We start from the raw sequence: 18,712 nt of genomic DNA, 5'->3' as shown, positions 1-18,712 counted from the left end.
GGATTACAGGCACCCACCACCACGCCAAGCTACTTTTTTTGTATTTTTAGTAGAGAGGGGGTTTCATCATGTTGGCCAAGCTGGTCTCGAACTCCTGACCTCAAGTGATCCACTCACCTTGGCCTTTCAAAGTTCTGGGATTACAGGCTTGAGTCACCGCGCCTGACCACTTAGCATCTTTAAAATTTAGTTTTCTCTTTGTTAAAACAGAGACTAGATTAGGTGATTGCCAACTCTCTTGCAGCTCTTAAATTCCATGATTTTATGTAGAATTTAACCTAAATGTATGGGTTAAATTTGCAAGGAGTTTGTTTTAGTGAAAGAAGCATTATGGAAGATGTCCAGCTAGCAACACATGTGAGAGCACTTTACTGGGTACTGGATGAAAAGTTAGAGTTTAAACACACACCAACAGCCCAAAATGCTGGGCTGAAAATGAAAAACGGGTCATTCATAGACAGATAATTGTTATTGGTTTTTAATTCTTCACAAAAACATGTATAATCCTTGGTAACCATTTGTTTAAGTAATATAAATTACTGTCAACTTGGAAGCCCAGTTTGTCATCTTCATCTGTGATTTATACCAGACTATATAAACGACATGATGTCTTAGATCTAATAAGACATTTATCTTCATGAAGGAAGCCACTGTGATCCTGAGTGACAGTTTACTTACCCTTATCACAGTAAACTCAACACCAAGTCCTTATTTCTCCCAATGATCTGAAATCTGATGGACTCACCTAAAGCCAACACAAACTTGTTCAGAAATCCACCAGGTTCATGAAAGTGTGTGTTCTACTGTGGAATTCATTCTTTGGCTCCAAAAACACAGACATGGATATAAGTTTTTATGTTCTTCCACAGTATGTGCCTCTAAACACACATACATAACTTCCATTAGCTTTGACAGGAGTCATGTGCCTTTATTAAAGAAAAATATACCTTCTAGCTAATAACAAAGATCAAAGCAGTTGTCTGAAGAATAAAAAGAAAATGAGAAAAATGCTTGCTTGAATATATGTATGTATGCATATATGTTTATTTACAGACTTATTTATGGAAAGAGACTATATTGAGTCATTTTCATTATCTTCATATCATAGAATAAAAAGGAACTAAAAACTCCAAATATGTTCACATAGCTTACATAGTTTTAAAAAAATACACACGAAGAAAGTTAACAAGCCTAACCCCATCAGTGAGACGGAAGTAAATGGCTTGCTGTTTTTAAGCCATTAATTTTTTCAATCTACTAGGGTCCTATTGGTGCTAGAATACTATGTATTATCGGTGCTAGTGTACCATTGACTGAACCTACATAGGTTTCTAACACTCCAAGTAAAGCAGCCCTAAATTACGCACATTTTAGTCCGAAGTTGTCAGCAAGATTCCATCTAAGATTTACCCTGATCAATGAGGTCATTTACCTCTAATCCCTGCATCATTAATTCACATACCTCAGTAAACACTGTAAGAAGCTCAGATTATTTACTCTGTGAAACAATATAATTTATACACTAAAATCAGGCCTTACCCCTGACTCACAACAATGGGGATCTCAAACTGGCTTACGAACATTTTTTATACTCACTGAGTATAAAGTCTATCAGTGGCCGGGCGCAGTGGCTCACGCCTGTAATCCTTGCACTTTGGGAGGCCGAGGCAGGTGGATCATGAGGTCGGGAGTTCGAGACCAGCCTGACCAACATGATGAAACCCTGTCTTTACTAAAAATACAAAAATTAGCCGGGCGTGCGGCGGGCGCCTATAATCCCAGCTACTCAGGCGGCTGAGGCAAGAGAATCGCTTGAACCTGGGAGGTGGAGGTTGCAGTGGGCCGAGGTCATGCCACTGCACTCCAGCCTGGGTAACAGAGCTAGATTCCGTCTCAAATAAATAAATAAATAAATAAATAAATAAATAAATAAATACAATAAAGTCTATCGAGGGTGCTCTCATAGATTTAGAGGTGAAACTAAATAAGTGGAAGTTCTAGGAATAGGATTTCAGTTCATTAAGAGGGGGTCTTTTTAATCAATTAGAGCTCTTTATAAGTACCTAATATGACCCTGAAAACAAGACAAAACATGGAAAAAAATGAATATATCTACAATTGTAATTGGAGATTTTACACAGTCCTCTCAGGAGAGAAAAGAAAATCTAGGAATATAAAAGATTTAAAGAGTATTATTTATAAAAATAAAAAGAGTAAGAGTGTAATCAATAAATGTTTCCGGAGCACACATAGCACATAAGCAAAACCTGATCATTACAGCTAAAAGGAAGTCTCAACAAAGTCCAAAGAATCAAAATAATATACACTGTGCTCTTAGATTATAATGTAATAAAATCAGAAGTCAATAATAAAAGAGTAGGTTTTAAAATTCTTGAAACTACAACAAAACAAACTAAAATAAAAACTAGAACAAAAACACAAAAAATGCTTCTAAATAACACGTAAGTTTAAAAGGATATCATAAAGGAAATGATAAAACACTTAGAGATTATGAATGAAATTTTGTGGGATGCAGTAAAAGCATTTAGAGGATAATTTTTAGCTGTGAATACACTTATTTTAAAAATCAACATTATATCCAGTGAAAAAAGCAATAAGGAAAATGAGTTGGAAAGCCCATAAGAGTAGATGTCTACAGAGGAACAAACATCCACCTCAGCAGAACTCTTCAAAAAGCAATGGCTTTGAAATCTATTGGAACTCTAGTCCCTCAGGTGGATTAGATGTGTCATCCTTGGTCAAGTCAATTAACCTGAATTAAAGCCTGAATACTTTACCTGTAAAATAGGTAACAGTGTCTTCCTCTCTGAGCTGGTTTGAGAATTAAATGAGATAAGCCATGGAAAGCACTTAGTAAAGCATCGTAAACACTCGATAAATGGTTCCTATTACTAGATGACTTTATCATCCCTTCCAACTCCCAGATTCCATGATACTAACTTTGGCACCATGAAATTTAAGACAAACTTGAACTCCGGCTACAATAATTTAATCAATAAATTAAACCATTTTAATTTCAGAATACTAAAACAGTTTTGTTTAAAATAGATTCATATCTAATGCTTTCTCCCCACTATTATAAAAATAAAACCCACAATGATCAACAAAAGCTAGTCTATTATTATTCATAATCTTAAATCCAAAATTGACTTGTATTTCAGAACTAAAATGAAAACAGAGAAATGTCTTAAAAGTGCTAAAAATAGCACTGTAAAAATGGGTTCTTTTTATTTCCAGAATATTCTCTATATTTTTAAATGTACTTTTCAGAAATGGCATGGAGTTCAAAATAGCTACTATTGGTACTTTAACATGTTTGCAGTTCCTTTTAAATCAACAAGTATGTAATAAAATCAATCAACAACAGTCTCTTCAGTTATTCATTACTACTCTTTTCCAATGATAGTTACAGGTCTTTCCTTTTCCAGTTGTTTCTCATTTTGCTGAAGAATAAGAATCTTCTCTAACCCTCAACATCCTGATGGACAAAGAAGCTCTAAAATATTCTCACTTCTATCCAGATTTAATTGTTAAATATCCATTCACCCATTCTTTAATTAGAATATAAAAATATATAACAAATAATACATTATCATAGATTTTAGGTTTCTTCTAAAATAATTTTATTTTTTCTTTTTCTTCCAGAAGGAGTCACTATACCCTGCTTATAGAATGATCACTTTCCCCAATCCACTTTAAAAAATAATGTAGGTATGCAGGGATTCTTCATTATACTAACAAAGTAAGTTTATAAATACATTAAAATCCACTGTATATTTTGGACACCGGAAACAATCAGATCTTGAGCTTTGTAGTTGCTTGGCTCTTGTACTAAGTATTGTGGTCAGTGTTTCCTACTACATTTTTTTCCTTCCATATGGTAAAAACTATGCTTTTAGCTTAGAAATCTAAATGTTATTACTTGGTAGCAAGTTTTCATTCCCAATGGTGGGGCTGTGCTCTTGTGAGTGTCTCTCTCTGCCTTCAAATTGTGGGCGTCTCTCTCTGCCTTCAGATTGTGGGCATTTACAAAGGAAAAGGAGAAGGAATTGTAATTAGGTGGCAACAGGCTCTCATTTTTATGCATGGGTTAGCCTGTAACCTTGGTTTTCATTTTTTGCGTGTACCTGGCCAGGTTTCTATATTCTTCTAGAACTCTTTGTAGTTTTCACAAAGTCATGACCTAAACACGATATGCAGCATGGTTACTGCCCCTCATCACTAAAGTTATGGGTGGATGGGCCCAACTGTGTATCCTTTTATAATGGCAAGTCTAGGATACTACTCTAGCTGACAGTGGAAGACAAAGTATCTGAAATATTTTCACATTTTCTAATGAAGACAAAATTCGAAAAGCCTAAAATAACTGTCATTACAAAGAATGTTAAAGAGGAATATCTGGGAGGCCGAGGAGGGGGGGATCACGAGGTCAGGAGATCGAGACCATCCTGGCTAACACGGTGAAACCCCGTCTCTACTAAAAATACAAAAAATTAGCCGGGCGCGGTGGCCGGTGCCTATAGTCCCAGCTACTTGGGAGGCTGAGGCAGGAGAATGGTGTGAACCCAGGAGGCAGAGCTTACAGTGAGCCGAGATCCCACCACTGCACTCTAGCTTGGGTGACAGAGCGAAACTCTGTCTCAAAAAAAAATAATAAAAAATAAAGAGGAATATTTTTTCTTTATAAATAATTGACTTAGCTATCTATAAAGACACTAACTTTATATTTTTTATTTGTCTACTTATTAATAGTTCTCCCAATGAGATGGTAAGCTCCATGAGGGCAGGGACTGTATCTGCTTTCTCACTGCATTTTTCACCTGCAGCTTAACACAGTGTCTTGGTGTTACCTAGGAATCTTTAAATAAATATTTGTTTAAAAAAATGAATAAGTAGCATATCAAGTGTTATCATTCTCTATAATGGTAAAATCTAATTAAATAGGATATAGAGATTGCTCAAAATTTTGACATCTTTATAACTTTCTCTTTAATTTCACAGGAAATGTATGTATCTTTAATTTTCAGGGGATGAAAATGAACATTTATTGTGCCTGTTATGCATTAGGCACTCAAGCACTGTGCTAGATTCAATGCTTTGCAGAAACTCACATTTAAACAGTATCACATCATCTTACAATCAAGTTTTTAACACAGAAATAGGTCTATTCCTACCTCTACCATTGACTATGTCACTTTGGGAATTCTTTTAATTTCATGCATAGAACTAAAAATAAAAATTTATTAAGTAAGAATTTAATATTACTAATATAATGAACTCCTCTCTTATGAGGAACTGTTACGGAACAAAGTTTTGCACTTTGGAGTTTTCCAGATTTACCTCTTTCAACACAAATGTTTTTCCTAAATTTCAACTATTTTAATGAAAATATTTTTAAGCATAGTATTTTTATCTGTATGGTCTTAGCCAAAATGTTTGGAGTATGAATCTATTTTTTTGGATATCTCAGATAAGGATAGTGGTAAGGATAGTAGAGTGGTTAAGAGCAGAGGTTTTAGAACCAGACTATGTAGGCATAAATCCTGGCACTACTACTTATTAGCTGTGTGATTTTAGATAAGTTAACTTCCCCGAGTCTGTTTCCTTGTCTGTAAAATAAGGATAATCCTAATACCCACATTTTAGGGCAGTCTTGAGGATCAAATGATGACATACGTAGAGTGCTTACCATACAGATGATGCAAGGCAAATAGTAAGTGCTCAATAAATGCTAGCTAAAAAAGTTTTAATTTATTAAGGTACTGAGCACTTAGGTGAGCATGCACTCTTTTTCTCTATCATAGAAAATGACCCCAAACTGCTATTTTAAAAAAATTATTCTTAGATAAATTTTATTTATAGATTTTGTTTTCTATATAAAGTTTTGTTCTTGTTTCTTACCTTAATCTTATTTGTTAATTGATGCCTTTATAGTACCCCTTCTTCTAATTTGAAGCTCTACTGTGGGCTGAGAAACCAAAACACTGTATTGGTTAGAGACTTGTAAGAAGATTCCTCAGCAAAGGGCCTCAGGGGTTCTTCCAAGAGCAAGGTACATAAGTCACATCTATTTCCACTTAGAGGCCTTTCTGGATTACTTATTGTGTTTTCAGTTGTGTTTGGGAAAGTTGGAAATACCAAATAAGTGACCTAAAGATTAATGAGGCACTATTGTTCTAATTCTGTCAAGCATTAGATTAATCAAAAACAAATGAAAAGTTGATTTCTTCCTGTTTTGCACTGTTAATTTTCTACAAGTATTAATCAGCTACCAATGTAATTATTAAACTTTCAATCCAAACAATGTTTTTAGTGTAATACCTGAATCAATACACAGATCCTATATTACAAACCCCATTTTAAAACTTGGGTATTACTAATTGTGCTATTATACAAAGCCCAAGCAAAATAAAATGTTTCTGTGTGATTCAACCCCCAGTTCTTATGTGGAGGTTATCAAGTCAGTGAAAGGGAAAAAAACATGAATCGTCAAAAAGGCTAAATGAAATAACAATCAATGGATAAAGTAAAAAGAGAGAGTAAAATAGAAATTATAAGCTCTTGAAATCTAAATAAAAAGAAATGGAAAGATTGCAGACTAACAAAGAAATGAAAGGAATAATTTACCAACTTTATTCCCAATCCCTAAGTGAATAATGTGTTTCCAATTTAATGTTCAATTTAGTAGCACCTCTACCTTTTTAACCCTACTGGGAAGGCATGAGACTCTGATAAGAAAACCATGCGCATCCGTGATGATGAAACCTTATGCTCAGGTGGCCACATGCCAGAAGAGGCACAGTGGATCCCCACACTTGGGAAATATAGGCCCTGAGCCAGAAACTGGCAGCCATCAGGCCAAAATATTTATATTTTATGTTATCTTAAAAAGTCATGTATATTTTGCATTTCACTATGTTATATACTATGGAATTTTGAATATAAAAATAATGTTTCTAAGAATTGAATTATTTAACTCCTCTCATTCCCAAAATATTCAAGCAAAATTGATGCTCTAGGAAGATTTACACTGTGGTTCTTGTGGCTTTCCCTTCCCCTTGAGCAATACCAATATGGTCAGGGGTATGTGAGAAGTACAGGAGAAATGGTATCTTATTATATACTATGATGAGCTCAAGGGTCTCAAATGATCCACAGAAAATTAATAATCCAACAATCATTAAATAAAAGCTTCAATTCTCATGTAAATCAGTGAAGCTAAAAAATCCAAAAGAATGGTATAAACTAGGCCCTGAAATCTTAAAATGCCCTCTTAGCTATTGAGCTACAGTTTTTATAAAAAGATCAATAATGATGTCTTCCTGTTCCAATATGGAATTAGTGTCTCCCTAAGTACATTAACTTCAGAAGTATTGAATTACCAAGGAGGATCAGCACCACAATGAAACAAATAGTTTTTCTTTGCAAACTAGTGATTACCAGTACAGAAAACCCACCAAAGGCTGCTGGATACAAAAACGACAAAAGGCAAAGATGTCAGGACAAAAGATAATGAAGTATGGTGGTCACCCAAAATCCAGAAGGATAACACTCACCCTCATCCTGATAATCTGGTAAAAGGGGTGCATCGGATGTGAGGGACAGGCCAAGAGTCCCACTGTGATTATCATCAGAGCTGTCCTGTCCAATGTCTCCCCCTGAGGGACAAAAAAAAAAAAAAAAGAAAATAAGGTCAACCTTTGGGCATCCTTATAAAAGGATATAACCTTATAAAAGGATCTATGTGTGATCTCTTCCAGCATTTGAAAAAAAAATGTATCTTTTACTGGATGATGAACATGGCCACTATCCATTAACATATAGGAAACAGTTAAATAGTTTCAAGAACTGACTTACCTGGATGAAAAATTTTCCACTGAAGTAACTCTCTCACTAAAACTTAGGAACTGTTAGCTTATAGTGGGAATACCTCTTGCCACCAGAAAGAAATTTCTCTATCATACTTAAAATAAAAACATAGCTATATAAATTTATATTCGGCCAGGCACGGTGGGTCACGCCTGTAATCCTAGCACTTTGGGAGGCCCAGGCAGGCGGATCACCTGAGGGCAGGAGTTCAAGATCAGCCTGGCCAATATGGTGAAACCCTGTCTCCACTAAAAATACAAAAATTAGCGGGGCGTGGTGGTGGGCGCCTGTAATCCCAGCTACTCGGGAGGCTAGGGCAGGAGAATCGCTTGAACCCGGGAGGTGGAAGTTGCAGTGAGCCAAGATTGCACCATTGCACTCCAGCCTGGGTGACAAGAGCGAGACTCCATCTAAAAAAAAAAAAAAGAATTAAATTTATATTCCTATATACTATGTCTCCAATAATTACAACCTTTACCCTGCATGCCTCTATTTCAAATGAAATAGGACTGACCCAAAGGTTTAACCTTCTATACATAATATAATATAGCAAGGTCAATAGTCTTTCTCTGAAAAGTAAGAGAAGTATTATAAAAATAGAGAACACCTAGACTTTGCTGGATGGTATTCCTATTTGTTCTGCAACGTTAACAAAGTTCTTTCTTTGTAATTCTAGTTTACAGCCTAGGCAACTGACCTCTTAGGAATTCTAAAAGCCCTACGAAGATAATATTTGTTCTGTAAAATGGCTTTGATAAAAGGTAATGTAAATACAATACTGAATTATGCAATTAATGCTAATCTCTTTTGTGTTTTTTCAATATACATTGGATTGTATTCTGTAGAAGTGACCGATGTTATTATGATACTTTAAAAGGTTCAGACAGAAGATGTTAGCTCATTCAGAAACCGGAAGACAAGGCTCTAAGTATTGCAAATGGCTTTCCTTAAAATCCCCCAAATAGAGGTACAGTCTGCTAATAAAAGGACACTGACAGTTGTTTATTTCATTTCACAAACATGAAAATAGGATTTTCAACTGAATTTAATATTATCTCAAATACTAATTTCCAAAGGAAATCACCAATGCTAATCTCAGTAAATACTGTAGAGTTTTGGCCTTGGATTTCAACTAGGGAGCTGTGAAACCAAACAACCTACATAGAATCTGTATTGCCTCACTTTAAAGGTTTATTTCCTACAATTAAACTAGAAAGCTAGGGAGGTTATAAAATGATAAAAAGAGAATGGCTGTAGCCTTCTCTTTCCATAAATTAGATGATCATATCTAGACTCTTCTTCAAATGCTGTATGGTAGGTAGATGTCCATAACTGAGTTGAACACCTACAAATATAGGACTTTAGAAATAAACTATAAAGTTTATTATGGAAAAGAGAAATAAAAATTGTAGAAAACTCACACAATAGTCATTGGCCAAAGCCGGAAGAAATACTCTCCTTTATTAGTTTACTTATCAGTACACAAAGTTTATAGCTATGCTTAAAGCATCACTGTGTAATTTCCATAATAACTAGAAAAATTCTCAAATACTGGACTGAGGATTAAAATGCTCAAATTTTACATCACTGGAAGTCCACTAAAATTATATTATCAACACAGTCTAAATGGACTGCCTGGCTAGTAACCTGAAAGTGAGCTGCAAGGTTAAATGGAATTTTTATTTTAAGCCGAATAAAAATCTTTAAAAGTAAAAAAAGTACTGGAATTGCCAAGCAAAATTTAACTTTTGTAGGATATACTGAACATTATGTATAAACTATTATTCTGGACTCAAAGTTTTCTGCTTGCTTCAAAAATGTGGCAAATCCACCATTAAAGAAAAAGAACCTAGCCAGGCGCAGTGGTTCACACCTATAATGCCAGCACTTTGGGAGGCCAAGGCAGGTGAATGGCTTGAGCCTAGGAGTTCAAGACCAGCCTGGGCAACATGACGATACCCCATCTCTACAAAAAGTAGAAAAATTAGCCAGGCATGGTGGCTTGTGCCTGTGGTCCCAGCTACTTGAGAGGCTGAGATGGGGGGGATCATTTGAGCCAAGGAGCCAAGGAGGTAAAAGCTGCAGTGAGCTATGACTGTGCCACTGCACTCCAACCTAGATAACAGAGTGAGCCCTGTCTCAAAAAAAAAAAAAAAAAAAAAGAAGAGAAAAGAAAGAAAAGAAAAAAGAAAAAAGCACATGCTCGCATTCTAAGCGTTTTAAAAACATGCAGATCAGGAAGGGCTTTTTTTTTTAGTGAACTTTTTAGTTTGGAATAATTTTAGATGTATGTAAGTGTTGCAAAGATAGTACAGAGTTCCTACATACCCTTCACCCAGTTTTCCCCAATGTCAACTTCTTACATAATTGAGGTCTATCTGCCAAAACCAATAAATTAACATTGGTATATTGCTATTAACTAAACTACAGACTCTATTTGGATTTCACAGGTTTTCCATTAATGTGCGTTTTCTGTTTTGGGATCCAATCCAGGGTATCACATTGCCTTCACAGTCTCAGTTTTTAAAGTCTTACCCAAAACACCTGCCTGGATTTGGCACTTGCTTGCCTAACTTCAGATGGAAAAGTCACTTCCACATGATTCCTATGGTTTCTGAGTATAGTCACCCAAGGTGTGCTTTCAACAGCCACCCCTGGTGTCAAACATGAGACAGTTCCTCTGTAAAGTACACAACGACATAGATATACAACTCAGTGAAGCAAAACAGAGCCTAGGTCAGTAGTACAAATGGTTGTGGTGTGGGAACATTTAGAAATAAGCTTTACACGCAAGTGCAATTAGTTCCTGATGATGGAGATATTGTTATAAGTGTTTTTAGTGTCATATCAAGTGACCCAGTTCCCTTGGGCACACACAGAAACAAGGCTATAATACCATATAAATAGACACTCCCGTGTAATTGAAATGATTACAACTACTGAGGATGCATGAGTGAAAAGTTTTATAGAAGAACAGCAATTATTGTGGTCATTTTGGATTTGTTTAAGTTTAAGAACATCATTTTTCTTTAAAACATAACCATAAAACATATAAAATAAACACGTGTTCTCTGGATTTGTCTATAGCTCTGACAATCGCAGTTCCAAATGGCCACAACTGTAGTCCAGTGGGATCAGACATAAATGATCACAAACTATAGTGACAGATATTTCCACTCAGCAGCTCTACAATTAGGGCTTAGAACTCCATCTGCTTAGAGTGGCTTTCTCACAAGCAAGACCCCTTGCCACTGGAGACACACTTTCCCACTGCAACTCCCTCAGAATCAATATATTTCTATACAGATATATATTCTAACACACCATATCTCCATTAATCACATCCACTACCTTCAGTCCTTTCTCTTTGTATTTCTAAACAAGATCTAGTGGAACTATATCAAGGGGTCACCTGCTATTAGCAGGTAATTTGCTCCTGTAGCCTAAGTGTCATAAGAATTGGGCGTTAGATACACTCCTTGGTATATTCAATGGCAGGTTCTCCACCAAGTACGTGCTGAGGGGCCCATAAGCGGGATGATTTCTCTATTCTTTTCTGAGAGTCAAACTCAATTTCATTCATGCTCCACAGGGTGATAAGTTGTGAATTTCTGAGGGTTGGAGCAGAAAGATAAAGCAGCTTTGTGTCAGGTGTAAGGTAATTATTTCCTAGGGTTTCTGTGCTATTTGTTTTTATTCCCTGTGTTTTCATTAACAGTTAATGAGTTTTCCCCCTTAATTCTGAAACAATAGTCTTGGTCACTAGAAGTTGGCTTTTTCTGCCACAGATTCAACCAGCTGTTGCTGCTCCATAAACTTTATGGAGAAGTGAATTAAACTGCTAAAACTTTCATTTACTAATTCAATTCCAAATAAAGCAGGGAGAAAAATGAACCATGATGATGTTCCCCTTGTAACTATTTTAGTTCACAGCAAATCCGTTTAATCCTGAATTTGCAGGTACTATTTTGAGACAGAAACAGGCCATAATGACAATCTTACCAGAGAAATGAGAAGAAATTTTAAAAGACAGAAAATGGTTTAAGCATTAAAAAAGTGAGAAAATAAGAAATAACAGGGAAAACATATATGTTTGCTTATTCAATATGCAAAATCTCGATTTTTTCATGTTAGTCTACATCATCTTTTATTTATCTTCAAATTAATTGTGAGCTATATTATAAAGACTCTATTCATGTTTGCAACCAACTGTTTTTATGGTGTGGTTAAAAACTAGGGTTTGCAGCCAGGCATGGTGGCTCATGCCTGTAATCCCAGCACTTTGTGAGGCCGAGGCAGGCAGATCACCTGAGTTTGGGGTTCGAGACCAGCCTGACCAACATGGAAAACCCTGTCTCTACTAAAAATACAAAAAAATTAGCCGGGACTGGTGGCACATGCCTGTAATCCCAGCTACTTGGGAGGCTGAGGCAGGAGCATCGCTTGAACCCGGGAGGCAGAGGTTGTGGTGAGCTGACATTGTGCCATTGCACTCCAGCCTGGGCAACAAGAGCGAAACTCCGTCTCAAAAACAAACAAAAAAAAGGAACAACAACAACAAAAAACACTAGGGTTTGCTATTACTTCACCAAGTATCTCTGGATTATATAAGGAAATTTAGATTAATTTAAAATTGAAAAATTTTAAATTATTGTTGTTGGAAGGAAACACACGACTTCCTATTCTGTTTAATATTTAGGATCCCATAAGAAATACAGCTCCCTCTTTAAACTAATAAATTCTCACTAAAATGCTATAAATAAAGCTCCCTGATCCAAGCCCAGTTAGTTTTCATGCTTGATGGCATTAATATTGCCAGATTTTCATGGGCCAATTTAACAGTAATACAGCTCTCAAAGCTGAACTATAGTAAGATTAGCAAAACTGCAGCTTATTGTTCCTTATTATAACCGTTCAACTAAGTTATTGAATCTAATACCAACTAAAGATATATGTTGGGTACAGATGTGACCATATATGAAATGTTACTCACATGTAAATATATTATAGAGCAAATTTGCTGCACCAAAACTAAAATTCTGTCAACACTTCCATTTTAAATTACATACAATTTTGCACATATTCATGCATTAGAAAATGTACTATGTTTTCCAGAGAACATCCTAGAGGCTTCACCAATTTCTAAATATCCATTTGGATCTGCGTGGTTAGTTCTTGTGATTAATCCATGTATAGTGAGGGTCTCAAATTCTTCTCTGTTCTATACAGTCAGACTTCCTGCCTGTCTCTTTTTTTTTTTTTTCCTTTACTACACCTATCTATAATTCAATGTATAAATATTCCTTTTTTCCCCCCAAGGCCCTGGCAGTGAGTGTAATGGTACTGAATGTCATTAAGTCTACAGAATAAATGATAAGTCAGGTAAAGAAAGTTTCCATTTATCATTCTTTTAAAAAGTTGGTCCAACTGGATCTCAAATGTACAAGAAGTAAATTGAACCTAAGACTACAGTTTTTAGCTTAGCTTAGTAAAAACCTACAGTTTTTTACTGTTTGCTAATTATGTAATCATGCTAAGAATAACAGCCTTCTTAAGAACCTTTACAGATAACATTTGAGGAGAGTGGCACAGTCTAAATAATCACAAATGGAGCCAAATTGATTAGACACTCTTAGTATAATCACTATAACAACACCTGTGAATCCAACAACCGAAAGGGCAGCATAGCTTAATGATATTCTCAGAATGAACTACATCTGTCAGTGGTGGATTGGACAGGAAAATGTCTGTGGGAGCTAATTGAAAAGTTCTTTTTTTCTTTTTTTCCCTCAAGAAAATGGTCTTTTGTAATGCAGTTTTAAATTTTGACCAGTAGGGTGAGCTGTAGTGTGTAGCATCATCCTTGTTCTTAAAAAAAAAAAAAAAGAAAAGAAAAGAAAAAGAAAAACAAGAAAAGAGAAAAAAAAAAGCAGCCGCTGTGTTCTCCTCTCCCATCCTCTAAGAAAATGCTGGGATTTTTAACCCTTCTTAGGTTTCACCTATAATTCCTGGATGTTAACAAACTGGAGGGCTGGCAGCAACAAATAAAAACCAGATAATTGTATATGTGACAACCCACACTTCATAAAGCAAATTACAGCCTGTCAGCAGTCATTCCAGCTTCACACTAACACATTCCATCTACCACTGGTATTGTTCAACTGGTACTAAAATGGAACCTGCTAAGTGGGAATATTTTCAACAGTAATGAGATTTTGACATAATTCAAAATATATAAACCTAGGTATTTGGTAGTATGTGGATAAATATATTGTAAAATGAATGCATTTATCATAAGGCAATCATAATCTGGAATTATTGGCTTATAGTTCTGTTTTCTTTGGGCCACTGTATTCTCAGTCCTTAATTCTTATTACAAAACTATCCAACTGAATTTTCAGTATCTTTTGACATATAGGAGAAAGTTAGCTATAATAATAATAATTATATAATAGCTAGCTAAACTCTAACTGGGTACAAGCTCTGGGTCAAGGCTTTTTGTGGACTATCTCATTTAATCCTCAAAACAATCCTGAGACTTATTATTATCCCAAAGATGAAGATAAAGAAATTGAGACACAAAGATGAAATAACTTACCCAAAGTTATATAGGTGACTCATAAGTGGCAGGGCCAGACTTTCACCCCAACTTGTCTGATTACTAAGCTCTTGTTCTAATCCACTGAACTATATAGCCTGAAAATCTGCATGTTTAATAAATCATGATCATTACTCAAAGACAAAGCATATTGAATGACAGCCAGTGAGTTGACTTTATGGTATATGCTATTAATTAGTATTTTAACTTTAGTAAAGTAAATCTATAAATTATGATTATTAGTGATAATTGCAGTAGTCACATCAGGTATGGAGAGTAGAACTGACAGACAAAACAAAATGTGGTCAATGATTTGGTCAAGAAAGAAGTGGTCCAATTCATAGTTGAAATTTATTATCGAGTAATGTAGTAATTTTTTCAAAATATCACTTTTTGGTATGAATTTCATGCTTGCAAAATTTAGAACAGCCACCTCAGTCTTAGTGAAATTAATATACTGATTTTTTCCAGCATCTTCTGTTTGATTCTGTTAGATACTTAAATATAGCATTGACCTGGCTGGGTTAAAGTATGTGTTTCCTTTCTGGCACTATCATGCTTTAAGTCTCAGAGCAGGAAAATCCTTTGAAAAATATATAATGCCACATAAATGTAGCAATTTTATTATTATTGGTTCATCTTGCTCTCTTGTCCTACCTTTCCTTTCTCCCAAACAAGTTGTAGTAGGCCTTAGCACTCGTTTGCAATCCTGATGCATTTTAGGGTCTATTATGCCCCAACTGGTAAGCCGACATTACTTAAGAAACTTCTTGAGAGAAACTACAAAGCTAGTTGGATTCTAATGTCTTCCATTAAAGAAGAATGAGATGGCCGGGTGCAGTGGCTCATGCCTATAATTGCAGTATTTTGGGAGGCCGAGGCAGGTGGATCACCTGAGGTCAGGAGTTCGAGATCAGCCTGGCCAACATGGCAAAACCCCATTTCTACTAAAAATACAAAAATTAGCTGGGCGTGGTGGCAGGTGCCTGTAATCCCAGCTACTTGGGAGGCTGAGGCAGAGAGAATTGCTTAAAACTCAGGAGGCAGAGGTTGCAGTGAGCCGAGATCGTGCCTCGCTGATAGAGCAAGACTCTGTCTCAAAAAAAAAAGAGAAAAGAGGAAGAAGAAAGAAGAAAGAAGAAGAAGAAGAGGAAGAGGAAGAGGAAGAAGAGGAAGAGGAAGAAGAAGAAGAAGAAGAAGAAGAAGAAGAAGAAGAAGAAGAAGAAGAAGAAGAAGAAGAAGAAGAAGAAGAAGAAGAAGAAGAAGAAGACGGAGACTAGATGTTCTACAGGCTACAGGTAGATATAAGAAATGGTTTTCAAAAGTCCAAGGAGTAAAAATAAAATAATACATAGTAAAGAATGGATTATGGCTAGGGTTAGCAGGCCTAAACATGTGAGCCAGCTTTTAACATACTGAAGAAGGGGTAAGTTTTCTTTGTGATAACAGAAACCTCCAATACCACTAAAGCTGTAATGGCAAATGGTGACAAGATTCAACCTCCCCATGCCACATCCCACTCCAAACAGGGATTCTCATTCACGTATTTGACAACATGTATGTAACATCATTATCAACAGCCAAAACCTCTCACTGTCAATAATTCCGTTCAATATTTGGTTCCTTGGAAAAAAAGTTTCACATGAAAAAGTGTCTCTTTATTTAAAAAATTTACTTTTTAATTGAGGTATCACTAACACAAGTAAAGTGCATAAATCTTAAGGGTAAGTGGTATCACTTTTTAAGTTTAGGAAAATACCTTTTAGAGATTAATCATGATCAAGAACTTTTCCAGGATGGCAAATGTGTGTTAAATTCACATCAGCTGACAAAGACCGATAAGGTTCACAAGATTGGTTCTTCCACTATTCGCCTCACAAGAGTCAGTAGAAACTGGAATCTTTATTTTACATGTCATATAAATCCCCTTGCCTATAACTTAGCAGTCCCTTTCCTGTGCTAGTGATACTTAGCCATCTTCATAAACAAGTTTCTGAGAGAAGCATGTGTTGATGAGAAGCCAAATGAAAAATAAATGCTTTCTAATAGAATTGGGTCCACCTATTACATTATTTAGCCTCAAAATATCAAGCAAATTCATTGGGTTTCAGGTCTGAAGGCTTAACCTACTTACAAAAAAGTTTTAAGCAGAAAAACCAAAAAAGCTTGTATTCAAATGAACTACACTTTTCTCTCAATATTTTGTGTTTAAAACATGAAAATTTGTTACAGGCACAAGTCTTGATGAACACTAATTCTTATGTAAAAATTCTATGCTCAGAAACTGTACTCCTCACCTGATTTTCTGTGTTGGTCCAGGAATAATACCTTCTAAGAGAAATCATTTATAAGTTGTTTTTTTCCTCAACCAAAGTCCCCTGGGCTAATCAAATAAATTTAAAGCACTCATTAATTTTCAGTGACTTGATTTTCCTTGACATCTATGTGAAGACGAAAATCTGAAGTTCTGTGAACTTCTAAAAAGACTAAGATGGGGTAAGAAAAGGTATCATTATCAGTCACTATGAGTATTATACAATACTAATTAAAAATTATTATTATTTTTGTTTTGTTTTTGTTTTGAGACAGGGTCTCACTCCGTCACCCAGGCCAGAGTGCAGTGGTGCAATTGCAGCTCCCTGCAGCCTTGACCTCTCAGGCTCAAGTGATCCTCCCACCCTAACCTCCAAAGTAGCTGGGACCACAGGTGCACACTGCCATGCTTGGCTAATTTTTGTATCTTCTATAAAGATGGGGTCTCTCTATATTGCCCAGGCTGGTCTGGAACTCCCGGGCTCAAGCAATCAGCCTCCCTCGGCTTCCCAAAGTGCTGAGATTACAGATGTGACCCACCATGCCCAGCCATATAATTTATTTTTAAATTCACTTTTTCACTTGAGGCCAGGAGTACGAGACCAGCCTGGCTAACATGGCAAAACCCCATCTCTACTAAAAATACAAAAATTAGCCAGGCATGGTGGCACGTGCCTGTAATCTCAACTACTTGGGTGGCTGAGGCACAAGAATTGGTTGAACCCGTTGGTGGGGGTTGCAGTGAACCGAGATCGTGCCACTGCACTCCAGCCTGGGTGACAGAGTGAGACTCTGTCTAAAAAAAAAAAAAAATTCACTTTTAAGTGATAAGTAAACTCAACACACCTATATATACCAGTGTTCTCAAACATTAAACAACAGAGAATGCTGCTATTTTATACCATCATCAGGGCCTTGCCCATTAACTAACATTTCAAAATAAATAAGCCAGGAGCAGTGGCTCATGCCTGTAATCCCAGCACTTTGGGAGACTGAGGCGGGCAAATCTCTTGAGCCCAAAATTTCGATACCAGCCTGGTAACATGGTGAGACCGTGTCTCTACAAAAAAATACAAAAATTAGCTGCGCATGGTGGCTCATGCCTGTAGTCCCAGCTACTGGGGAGGCCAAAGTGAGAGGATCACTTGATCTCGGGAGATGGAAGCTGCAGTGAGTGAGTTGAGATCAAGCCACTGCACTCCAGCCTAGGTGACAGAGTGAGATTCTGTCTCAAAAACTAAAATAAATAAGTAAATAAATAAATAAACAAACAGATAGATGAAAACTTGAATGGATAAGAAACTGCTAATCATGATTCTACTGAAAAATAGATTACTACCATGCTGTTTTTTTGTTTGTTTTGGAAAGCTTCTTTATTATATAAAAAAAGTTAAGTATGCCCAGAGCAAAACCTTCAAATGTTACAAGAAGGCATATAATGAAAGTTCATCTATCCTCTCTTCTCTTGATCCTTCTCTCCAGAGACAACCATTGTGAGATTTCTTGGGTGTTCTACGGATTTTTGTATCTAATATAACAAGGGTCTCTGTGTGTGTGGCATATGTATTTTTTTCTCTCTTTTCAAACAAATGGTAACATTTGTTCTGTTCTGTATCCAGCTTTTCTTCCTAACCATTTATCTTGGCAACTACTCCGTATCAGCAATATAAATTTATATCATTTTTTATTTTAACCAATTTTTAACATTAAAAAATAATACATGCACATGGTGAAAATTCAAATAGTATCAAAGAATATTCTCTCTTTCATTCATATCAATATCCCCCTCAACAGTGATTACCACTGTTAATAGATACATATGTATCCTTCCAAAAATATTCTATATACAAATAAAAACACGTGTGCTTGTGCCACACACACACACAGAAACAAACTATACACACTAGTTTG

At 36.0% G+C, this 18,712-nt stretch overlaps 1 protein-coding gene across 6 annotated transcripts in view; it reads right to left on the bottom strand.

The window, feature by feature from the left end:
* Positions 1-18,712, bottom strand: part of SKAP1 (src kinase associated phosphoprotein 1) — a 311,067-nt gene that overhangs the window by 211,909 nt on the left and 80,446 nt on the right. For all 6 annotated transcript variants that reach the window (XM_058446039.1, XM_058446040.1, XM_032163348.2 and 3 more), the window contains one exon: positions 7,578-7,679. In XM_058446039.1, coding sequence (XP_058302022.1) covers positions 7,578-7,679 — 102 coding nt within the window. The remainder of the gene's footprint in view (positions 1-7,577; positions 7,680-18,712) is intronic.

This window comes from Hylobates moloch, unplaced genomic scaffold, assembly GCF_009828535.3.
Source record: "Hylobates moloch isolate HMO894 unplaced genomic scaffold, HMol_V3 SCAFFOLD_10, whole genome shotgun sequence".
NCBI classification, from domain to species: domain Eukaryota; kingdom Metazoa; phylum Chordata; class Mammalia; order Primates; family Hylobatidae; genus Hylobates; species Hylobates moloch.
This window is presented reverse-complemented; position numbering and strand designations above follow the sequence as displayed.